This window comes from Pelobates fuscus, chromosome 11 (genome assembly GCF_036172605.1).
Source record: "Pelobates fuscus isolate aPelFus1 chromosome 11, aPelFus1.pri, whole genome shotgun sequence".
NCBI classification, from domain to species: domain Eukaryota; kingdom Metazoa; phylum Chordata; class Amphibia; order Anura; family Pelobatidae; genus Pelobates; species Pelobates fuscus.
Genome location: NC_086327.1, coordinates 126,067,667 through 126,079,224, shown reverse-complemented (window position 1 = coordinate 126,079,224; position 11,558 = coordinate 126,067,667). Strand labels below are relative to the sequence as shown.

Sequence of the window (11,558 nt, the reverse complement as noted above, 5' to 3'; positions counted from 1 at the left end):
GTCAGGAATACATGTTTGTGTTCCTTTAACAACTCCAAGTAAAAAAAAGTCATGCAGTGGCAAAGCTGCACCCCAACTTAGAATGACTAAATGGTGGCATGGAGAGACCTGTGTAATTTTGAGAATATTGAGCAAACCAAAGCGAGGTATATACCAAATATAAATTACCCACATTTTCTGTGAAGGTTTAGATATACATCTTGAGTGATGTCCTTTCCTGTGTTTCTGCTCTTTACTTGTGGGGTAAATGACCCCACATTTGAGTTTTTTTTTTTTTTTTTTTTTTTTATTGAACAGTGTGGTGTGTTTCTACACCTGAGGTGATTTAATACCCAGACACAGGCGGCAGAGGTCTGGTGCCTAGGATTTAAGTTAATTTCATTGTGTCTCCAGGGGATGCAGCTCCGTGGAGAGCCCCTAGTTTTGCTGAGACACTGCTGGAATGAAAGACTTGGCATATTTTACTAAGGCCTTTCCCTACAATCCTGTGGATGCACTGCCCCTTCCTGTTACCTGTAATCATATTATTACATTTGTGCATTTTAAATGTTACCTCCAATATATTTAGCAGCATCTCGGGCCTTCCGATTATATCTCCTTCTTGTCTTTGGGATACGTTGTTCAGTAGAATGTAATAAGCTATTGTTAGATTTTCTTTTTCTATCTCATCTTGAAGTACACTGTTGTTTAACATACTATCTATGTAAGCGGCAATCTCTGTTCAGTACCAATGTGATATGGGCTATGCCTTATTTCATACATGTCTTCATGTCTTCATGTCTTTGTATATCTTTGTGTATATTTCCTTTTATGTACTATGGGAAAAACTCAAATATGATTCATGTGGGGGGGGAGGGGAGAGAGAAACTATCTCTATAGAAAATTTGGTGAGACAGCTATGCGAATTTTCCACTTTTGATCTTTTTACACATGTTTGTAGTATTTCCATAGCCTTCTCTTGCGCGTTGAGCAAGAAATGAAGTCTAATGTCATGTGTTGGGAGTGTTTGAATGTTAATGTGCATGGGAGGCTCTGCAGCAGTTGCTATGTCTATTGTGAAGTTATTTTAGCTGTACCGGTCCTTACACGTGTGTAAATGACCAGCCAGTTCTAAACCTGCTCTGTCCGTTTCTCTGCTCCCCAGTCTTTATTTACTCCCCAGTGCCTGTTAGTGACCATGGACTGGTGTTACTTATGTCTTTTCAAATCCTGTTGGGTTTTTGTGGTTGTGCCACCTGTGTCTCTCTAATATGTCACCACCTCTGCCCTTCCTGGGGCTGTTTCTCGGCATCCTGTGAGTGTCAACACAGAGCTGGTGAAACAAAATTGCAGGCAGTGCTACAAAACTAGAAGGAGGTGAGTAACTGCTTGATGGCTAATTACCACGTTGACAACTGATGTGGAGCTTGACTAAACCGGTCAACCTACAAGTTCTACATAAGGAAAAGTAGTCCCTACTTTTCCTTAAAACTTTTCAAATGGTCACTATTTTGCAAAAGTAAAAAAAAACAGGGCTGCCTAGGGGGATCAAAACGCACCAATTAACAGACCAAAAAAGTCAGAGCCATTTTAAAGGATACAGTTTTGGAAAAGGTATCTATCAAATACTAAAACCGTAAGGTACAGAGAGGGTTTAAGCCAACAATACCAACCTTCGCCTAAAATGATTTGCGGCATTCGATTCACTTGCCCATCTCAACTTTTATTATCAGCAGACCCACATTAGTCGCAACGTCACTTACACAGGCTCAGGGTTTGACATTGAGTAGTAGAATCTCCTGTACTAGCAGCAAGAATGTGTGATAACATCAAAAGTGTATTGGAAAAAAAAATCAGTGAAATGTCTTTAAAAGGCCAAATGAATTGCCGAGCCAACACGAATCCCTCAATATCTTTCAGCTTTGCAGGATTTGGCTTAAATCCCTCCTGACTGCAGTGCTGGAAGTTCAAGTGTTCACTTTAAAACCCGTTCTCTCTTATCTTAAAGGGACCACAGACTTCAGATCTTTTTATTCTTCTGCTGTTTCTGGAGGGGGAAAAGGCCAACAGCATCAAAGTCCTTCTACTAGGGAGGTTATTTGCCGTATTTCAAATGAAATGGCTTCCAATTCCTGGCATAGAATACAAGTTTCTGACCTAAAACCTCGGAGCGTAGAAAGTAATATCTTTTAGTTGCTTTATCACTACAAGCTGTTTATAGAAGGTACGGGGATGATGGCCACTAGTAATGAGCTTAGCCACTTTTCTTTCCCAGACATAATCGGATCTCTCTTACTATATCATAGACTCGTATGTAACCTATTCGTTGTTTTACGTTGCATGTTCATCGCTGAGTGTTACAAATGGCTCTATAGTTTGAAAATGTCCCATTTGCTTGGATTTAAACTTTACAAATGTTGGATCACAGATATAGTGATATTAATTACTTCTGGATGATGCTCTATGTATAAAAGCAAATAAATAACAGTAATCTGAAAAATGTAAATATTCTATACAAAATCTATATCTGACGGTAATTTTAGGACAGCCTTTTTGTATAGGAAGAAACATTTTCCCCTAATAATGGGTATGTTTTCGTGTGCTTATTATCTGAAACAGGTGCTTAGTTATAAGTGGGTCTCGTTTGGTTGTCTTAACTTGCACTCATGGCTCTCAAATGTGAAGAGGTCTGTTTACTAAGAGCATTTTTCCTGCACTAAGTAATGCCGTAAACATTTTCGGCAATTAGAGGCTTTAGTTATGGATGAAAACAATATATTTTTTCATTATAATCCAAAATGCATAAGGTAAACTCGAATTGTTCCCTCTTTGGATTAGCAAGAGATGAATTCACTCACTAGATGATTCAGTATAAGTTCCCAGGACACCTTGATAATTCAGAGGAACTCAGAAAAGGCTATCTTCTCGTTCCACAGTCTATGCCTGGAGAGTAACGAATTTAACAATAATTGAAATTACACTTCTATTTGACTGGCATCAGACTTCTTCACCACCTACAGTGTTCCCACCTTTTTCATCACCATAACTTTTAGATCTGTATGGTATATTATTCCAATCTGCGACTTGGTTTTATCTCCAGGGAGTAGAGAGCTCAGTCCAAGTTGCCAATATTTGGTTTACCCACAGCCCCATAGACAGGGCCGGCCCAAGACATTGTGCTGCCCGGGTCGAGGGATGAAATTCTGCCCCTCACCCCCCTAAACCTCATGCACATCCAGGAGATGCAGTGTGTGTAGTGGATACAGAGTGTGAATGTGTGGATGCAGTGTAGTGCATGCAGTTTCTTTGTAGTAGATGTTGTGTAGTGGGTGCATTGTCTGTATAGTTGAAGCAGTGTCTGTGTTTGTGTATTGTGTAGTACAGACAGATACATACAGTTACAGGCAGAGAATCACACACAGTTATAGGCAGTCCCTCTCTCTTACACACACAGGTACATACACTTTCTCTCTCACACACAGTTTCTCTCACACACACACAGTTACAGACAGTCACACAAAATGCCGCCGCTGTAAAAGTGCCACCTGGAGCTGTGGCCCCACTGCTGCCAATGGCCAGCCCTTCCCATAGAGAGTAGTTTGTCTAACATATCACTTATATTAGAACTTTTTACCTTAAATTTACAAGTGTTTCTTCTGCCCCGTCACTTCCGTGCCAGCCCAAGGCTTCAATAAGGAAGCTTTGAAGTGGGCTAGAATTTTCTTGCACCATAACAATTTTATTCCGGTAAAGTAATTGAGCCTTGAGTGTCTTTAAAGATCTTTTGGTTTTTGAATGTCTTCATGTTCAGTGTCATTACACAATGCATGATGATACAGAACATTGGCTAATTTTTCATGTAGAAAGCATTAGATTGGTTGAGCTCGGCATTTGCCATAAATGGACAGTCTCCTCCTCCGTGCTTGTGTAGGAGAAGCATCAGATTGGACAGAAGTCATCAGAATTAATAACTTAATCAGTCATCCTCCCCTGTAATCTAATGTAAAAAAAAAATACATTCTGTGGTTGAAAGTAAATATATTTAATTTTAAGGTTGTCTTCTTTTAAACAATGGTATTGCCTGGACTGCTTAATTGCTCCATTATGGTGCCTGGAGTGTCGCTTTAACATGTGTGCTAGGCATGCCGTATAACAGAATTAGAAGTTTGACCTATAAATTCTATTATCTGAACATTTAAAGCGATGAGGTTAACATGTTTGTGCTACTGCAACACTAAAAGAAATGTAGGTCATTCTGAGAAATAATCTGTGTTGTTAAATCACAGATTATATATTTCCCATATGAAATACATTTACCGCAGCATTTATAGCACCCAGAGAGGATCAAACCAGATTATTTCATGTCTTGCAGAAACCGGCATCATTACAGCTAAAATCCTTCCTGTTCAGCATGTATCAATCATTCTTATACAGCTCAGTGTGACAGTATTCTTTCATTTGATCAACATTCACAAGGATTTTTAATTTAGCTTTTTTTAGAAAAAAAAAAATTCATGTCGGTTCCCCATCCAAAATGAAAACTGGAGCTAGTGGTTACGTTGTCTGCCTGCCTTCTAGCTCCTCTTCAGATATAGCTAAAGTGGACATTTCTCCTCCAACATTAGAAAAATCAATTTAAATCCTATTTGGATGGAATTCATTGGCTGAGAGCATCTTCTGATTATCTCAGCCAATAAATTGCCACTAATGCAGAAGTTCTAATGTCCACTTTAGTGACACATGAAGAGAGATGGCTGAACTGTTGGCACCCACTGGACACATAAGTCGAAATCTGTGTCTACTTACAGTGGCATGGTGCTGAGGGACTTGTTGCATCAAAACCACTCCAGAATATGAGGTGGTTATCATACCTGGACTGACCCTTTTTAAAGGAACACTCAAAGTACCGTGGCCATTGCAGCAGTCTGCAGTTGTTTTAAGTGTTTCTTTAAATCAAGAAGTCAAATAATATCTGAAGATTTACACTAGATGTTATAAGGACCAGCCGTCATTTCTGTCTGTATACAGACATGTTTATTAGAAAGCCCTATTGTTTCGTTTGTCACTTTATTTACTACTACAGATTTATATAAAGGAGCTGATCTTTACTCCCAGTTTACTCAACTGCTGTCATCAAATGTTTGTTTTCTTGTAATGAAAGAGCCTTTTTATTTGGCATCTATTGTGATAATTCACACCGTGACTCTTGTCTTTTTTTTTCCCACTAGCTGCGTCTTAACAGCATTAAGAAGTTGTCTACTATAGCCTTGGCCTTGGGTGTTGAGAGAACCAGAACAGAGCTTCTTCCTTTCCTGACCGGTATGTGTTAAACCTCTGGTAAAACTGATTCTCTGCGATCCTGGCATTGCAATGCATGATCCGTTCACAATACAATGCCTTAAACATTTATTTTGTCAATTTATATGTATGTAATTATTGAAATTAAGCTATTTGTCTTCTGGTTTATTTTGCAAATTTCTAATATGTGAAAGCTTGCATTGTTCGTGAACTTGTCATCCTCCTTTGGGTAGCATTAGATTTAACCTACAATCGCTAAATAACTTAAAGGAACACTATAGCTTTAGAAATTCAGGTGTGTTTTCCTAACACTTATACTGTCCTATCACCTGCAGAACAGGAATGTTTTACACTGCAGGGTTTAAAAGAGGGGGGGCAATGCACCCAGGCCTCTCCATTGAGATATCATGAAGTGGTCTGAGTGCCTATTGTGTCCATTTAAGTCTAGTGAAATACCTTTCCATTTATACATTTAATAGTTTTTTTGTTTTTTTAGATTGTACAGTGTATATAGATTGTATTCACAATAAAGTAATATGACGTTCTGTATTACAGGTGAGTATATGTATTGTCCTGTTACCTTTGCCAGAAAACAGGGACAAAACAGACTCTGGCCTATCAGGAGTCCCAGTGGGACTTCAGATATCTGCTAGTGCAACCCAAGCGGTGATTGCAGGTAGTGAGGGACAATCCTCAATTTACACTTTGCAGCACTTAGAGGAAGTGATCTCAGATCTACTACTACTACTACTACTAGAAACAGAAGTTCCTAAGCCTCTCCGGGGATGCTAATAGAGGAGGGGAGTGGGACCCAGCAGACCCTTGGTTATAAGTAAAACTATTTAAAAATGGTTTGACTCTTTACAATGAGCGGCACAAGGGCTCTCCTGGGACCATAACCACCTCAGAGAGCTTTAGTGGTTGTGGTGTTTGGAGTGTTTTTTTTTTTTATCACTACAAACAAGTATATATTTCTGTATTTAGCTTGTATCAGAACTGGGGCTATAATTCATCCTTTTGCACAGTATGAAACTTGCTTACTGTTACTTGGCAACAGTAAAAAGGTTGTCATTTTTACATTTTATGAAATTAAATTCATGATCTTCTTATAGGATCATTTCGTCAGTTACTGAGTCACCATTTATCTTACACACAGCTATAAACACGCATTTCCTGAGTGGTAAAGTGTCTCTGTGCTATGTTGACAGCTAGCTAATTTATTCCAGTATCCTCTGTGCCCTCTACACTCACATGTTCAGCAGTTCTGACTGCACAGGGTACCCAGGCCGTGTGTATCCATGGAAACATGCATGATTCACCTGACTGCTAAACGCAGAGACGTTCACAGTTTGTGTTCCCACTTGATTTCATGTTCTCTGGGTAAATGGTAAATGTGTCTGAACTTTTCTGCAGTGTTTTCGACATAGTTATAGTACAGCTGTCATGCAAAATTAAGGTAGCCGTAAAATTCATCAATGCATTGTTGTAGGAAAGTTGCTACTAAATGTATATTTATTTTTGGCAATTTATAGGATTGTAGTTCTACGACTTGCATGAATTCATCCCCACCTAATTTGCCTGTTTTGTGGGAATATGGACGTTAAACGGTGCTTGTGGTGTGTATACGCACTTCATATGCTTCTGATCACGGCAGAAAGGGGTTTATTTACTAAACTCCACGAAGTGTAGTGAAAACTAAATTGCAAAATGTAGATTAAACTAGCGGTGTTTGTAGCTGGGTTGTGGAGTTTTAAGTTGCTGTTTTTGTCTTCATTCCATAATACCTGAATCTGCTCAATGCAGAATGCTGTGTGCTCCTCACGGTGACACTGCATGCTTAGCCATAATATCTAATGTATAATTCGATTTATATTATTTGTGGATGACACCGTAAAATAAGTCGTGACAAGTTCTATTTTGTAAACCCTCTTTTTAAAAAGCTGGAAGTTTTGATGTATAGATACGGATTGAATTACTGCAACTGCAAAACTTTAGAGCTGGCTAAATTATCATCTCCTTTGAACTTGTATAACAGACTCTGGTTTTACGATGCTAGGTATTTAGCTTATGGCATGATCTCTACCTCTCATTGTATTCCAAGTCCAGGCTTGTTGACGGGGAGGATGGGTCCTGGGATCCTTAAATCAGCTGTTCATGTTTCATTAGCTTTTTTTACATATGTACATTGCAATTCCTCTAGTGTTATGTGGGGACCCCTCGCCCTCATTCTCTGGGCACGGTGGTCAGACAGATCATTTATTCTTAGGGAAAGTTGGATCCTACATCTATAATGGGGTGCACATAGTACAAGTTATTACAATTACTGAAAAGCTAGTTATTCAGATAAGAATTGCTGTCTTTATTTTCCTCCAGTTTTCCTTATTTTTTTCTTTTTCCTCTCCATTATATTTCAGATTTTGTTAGAAATGTTTCCACTGATTAAGCCCTGCTTTGGTTGTTTATAGCTCACAATGGGCAACTTGACTGACAGCTTATTTTTAGATATTTCTTACATTTTAAACAATAACCAGAACCACATGCAGTGACACATACAAATAAAGAGAACCACATGCAAAGATCCATTTTTAGCAATATCGATCCGAGAGCTGTTAAAATCCCACACACCAGCCCACCAGTCACTGTGTGGGATCTCCGCATAATTTGAGGTGATTTATATTTGCCTCAATCTCTCCCTCATTGGCACCACCATGGTCTTCCTGCCAGTCCTCTTCAGCTGCCGGAAGCTTATGTCTGTGTTGTATTCTTGCGCATACGTGTGAGTGCAACACTGATGTCCCGTTAGACTGGGATCCTCCATAGACCTTCATTTTTCCCTAAAGCTGTCACTGGCTTAAGCAAATGACAAAGTAGCTCTTCCTTTGTCAAGTTTTGTCAAGAGTAGGAAAAATACTAAGGCAAAGTAGTACCTACTTTATCTTCGTATATCTTTTGACTGCGTCAGAAATTCCAACGTAGTCAATGTGACTTCTTTCAAGTGCTCATTCGGGGGGGAGACAGAGACACTTTAAAAATGACAAGACAAAACCATGCACCTCAGCAGATTTATTCCTTTCTGTACTAAACACCATTGTTTTTTGATTGATTTCAGATACCATATACGATGAAGACGAGGTGCTCTTGGCTCTTGCGGAACAGTTGGGCAGCTTTACCACCCTCGTGGGAGGTCCTGAGTTTGTCCACTGCCTGCTGGTGAGTCCCGCAGAATATGCTGTGTATAACCGGGGTCATACCACCCACTTTTTCTAACTAAATATAGTATTCTGAATGTCATCACTCTTATTGTCGAATAACTGCCTCCTCCTCAAAAAACATGTATTTTCTTGCGGTATAATTTAAATCTATGTACCATTAAAGGTACTGTCTGCAGTCTAAACAATGACGTGGTTTTAATGCAAGGAGTCATTGCATGCAAGTCCTCTGCTGTTAGTCAAACCGTATTTAGCAGTTTTACAAAAAGGGGTTCTCCGGCCACCCTATGTTTTATCTCCTTGGAAACAAAGATTCGTATTCCTCCTTTTCAGGGAACCTCTCTCAAGGTTAACGAAGTGAGAAAGTAGCACATAACATTTATTTATTTTGGTGAAAGCTCTTTCAGAAAAACGTTCTAGATGCAGGAGAGAATTCATTGGGTTTTTTTTTTTTTTTTCCCAAGTGAATTCAGAGTACTTGGCTGTATAGTAAATAACCCTTTGCAGTAGGCAATACGATCCAATGTTATCCTAGCTGAAATCGTTCTTATAACTAGTGTAACCCTTTACGCAACAATTAATTTCATCATTAGTCTGGTTCATAGCTTTTTAGAAGACTTGTGTCAATAAAGAGCAATTTCTGTGCTGTAATTTGGCCAAATTAAAAAAAAAAAAGGGAGACACTGATTGTAGATATGCTCATTCAGCAGCTTGGTAGAGATCTGTACCCAGCCCAGTTTAAAAATCTGTAAATCAGACTGAGGATAGGCTGATATCAATCACCATGTGGCCGCTATCAAGTGTCTTTCTGTGGTATAACTGGAAATGCACCTGGTGCTTAGATGACTGTTCCAAGGAACTCTGCTGGAATGAGAGGCTCCTGATTGGTGGAGCGTTTTCCTGGTCTGTGCGAGCACGGCCTGTTTGTTTTTTTTGTTTGCACTATATTAACATAAGCAATTTTAAAGTTTATTTATTTAGCATGTTTAATGTAGTGTCTATGTAAAGCATTAAAAAGGGAAATTGGTTCCAACATAGATTATATCTTGGTATGTATCTCTTATGTATTTTCATATAGTTTTGTAAAGTGTCAGACTAAAAATACACCATTAAAATAGTCCTACACCTTCTGCCTGCAAAACCTTGGTGCATGGATTTTCGGGTCAAGCTGTGAAGGGAATTTTGATGAGCTGGTTAATTTAGTCCCATAACTAGTAACTACACCCCCATCACATGGCTCGCTGCTCGCGTTGTCTGTATGTCTTATTGCGACTGATGGTTGAGGTAATTGACATGTTGAAGGATATTTGTTTGCCTTTAAGATAACCTCTATCCAGGCAGTTAGGGACAGCTCTTTCTTGGCCTTCGTATATTGGCTCTTTCATAAAGCAATGTGAAAGTTGTTCAGTAGACTCATGCCTTGTCCCTCTTTGTCCTTTTGTTGGCTGCAGTTTCAAAGCTTGCATCTGTCTCCCTACTTCCCTGCCAATCTACTTTGTGCGTCAGCAAATAATGCTGCCAAAGTCTTAGATCTCTTCTGAGCCTTTTCCGCCTTCTGGAACGAGCGGCTTGCAAGCGTTGGGTACTGAGATATTGGGTGCCATCGGGGGGGGGGGGGGGGGGGGCGTACTTCTGGCTCCTCTGCCAAACGTGTGTTCAGTTTGGCAGTCCTTAAATATTTTTATCAACGTCACTAGCCCAGTTAAAACTAATTTATGTAGGTTTGCAGCAGATGCTGCTGCATAAGTTTGAACAAATCAGGCAGCTCCAGGTGGTCTTGTAAGTATATACATAATAAGCTTATGGTGCAGTAGGATTTATAGTAATCAGTGGCTGTTCAGGCTTTGAAAGTGGTTTTGGAAGTTCCATAATCCTGACACGGAGAAACTGTGCTTAATTGGCCTTTGTTTCTTAGAGCTACAGTGGCCAAAAGTTAGATCCCCAGCTGTTGTGGAACTACAAATCTTGTGATGATTTGCCAGCCTTTAGACTGATATTTGAGGCTACGTGCTTAAAGTGTACATCTCTTGCTATCGAGTATCTTTTTTTTTTTTTTCTCTCTCTGAAATATTCCCACACTTCACAAAATCAATGTATTTGCTATTACTATGTATATAATACATTTAAAGTCTGCAGCGTCAAGGACAATTTCCCCAAGGACTAGAGGACCAGACAACTTTACTCCACCCAGTAGCTGCAAGTGGTATGTGGCCACAGTTAACATTAGACATCCCCACTGAGGCCACCCCGTCAAGACTCAAAGAATCTGTTTAAAGGGACACTATAGTCACCAAAACAACTTTCTTAATGAAACAGTTATAGTCTATAGATCATGCCACTGCACTCTCATTGCTCAATTCTCTGCCTTTTAGGAGTTAAATCATTTTTGTTTCTGTTTATGCTGTCCTAGCCACACCTTCCCTGGCTGTGACTCACACAGCCTGAATGAAAACAATTGGTTTCACTTTCAATCAGATGTAACTTTAAAAGTTTTTATCTCCTGCTCTGTAAATTGTACTCTAGATACATACAGGAGGCTCCTACAAGGTCTAGCAAGCTATTAACAGAGCAGGAGATAAGAAAGTCTAAATTAAATAGAATTTCCAATAAAGGAAGTGTAAACATTAGATGACTCTTTTTACAGGAAGTGTTTTGGAACATGTTACTTGCAAGGAGGTGTGACTAGAGCTGAATAAGCAAAGTGATTTAACTCCTAAATGGCAGAGAATTGAGCAGTGAGACTACAGGGGCATGTTCTATACACCAAAACTGCTTCATTAAGCTAAAGTTGTTTTGGTGACTATAGTGTCCCTTTTAACTATGAGAACTGGTGATTTACAGCAACAAATTTAGTGCAACTGCTGCAGTCTGAACTGGCAGGAACATCTATTAGGGTTAGGCAATTAGAATAATATTTAGTCAGAAAACCGTGTATGTGGTAGAAGATTAAAAGAAACGGCATGCTCAGTGAAGGGTAAATGACAACCATACCCACATACAGTAGAGGATTTTATACAGGACATACATTGGTAGAAAAAAAAAATTCAACAAGGATTTTATGATATGTAAATG

General features: G+C 39.2%; 1 protein-coding gene across 1 annotated transcript in view; it reads left to right on the top strand.

Moving 5' to 3' along the window:
- PPP2R1B (protein phosphatase 2 scaffold subunit Abeta) overlaps positions 1 to 11,558 on the top strand; it is a 44,284-nt gene that overhangs the window by 6,998 nt on the left and 25,728 nt on the right. Inside the window, exons 2-3 of the mRNA XM_063436805.1 lie at positions 5,208 to 5,298; positions 8,387 to 8,487. Coding sequence (XP_063292875.1) covers positions 5,208 to 5,298; positions 8,387 to 8,487 — 192 coding nt within the window. The remainder of the gene's footprint in view (positions 1 to 5,207; positions 5,299 to 8,386; positions 8,488 to 11,558) is intronic.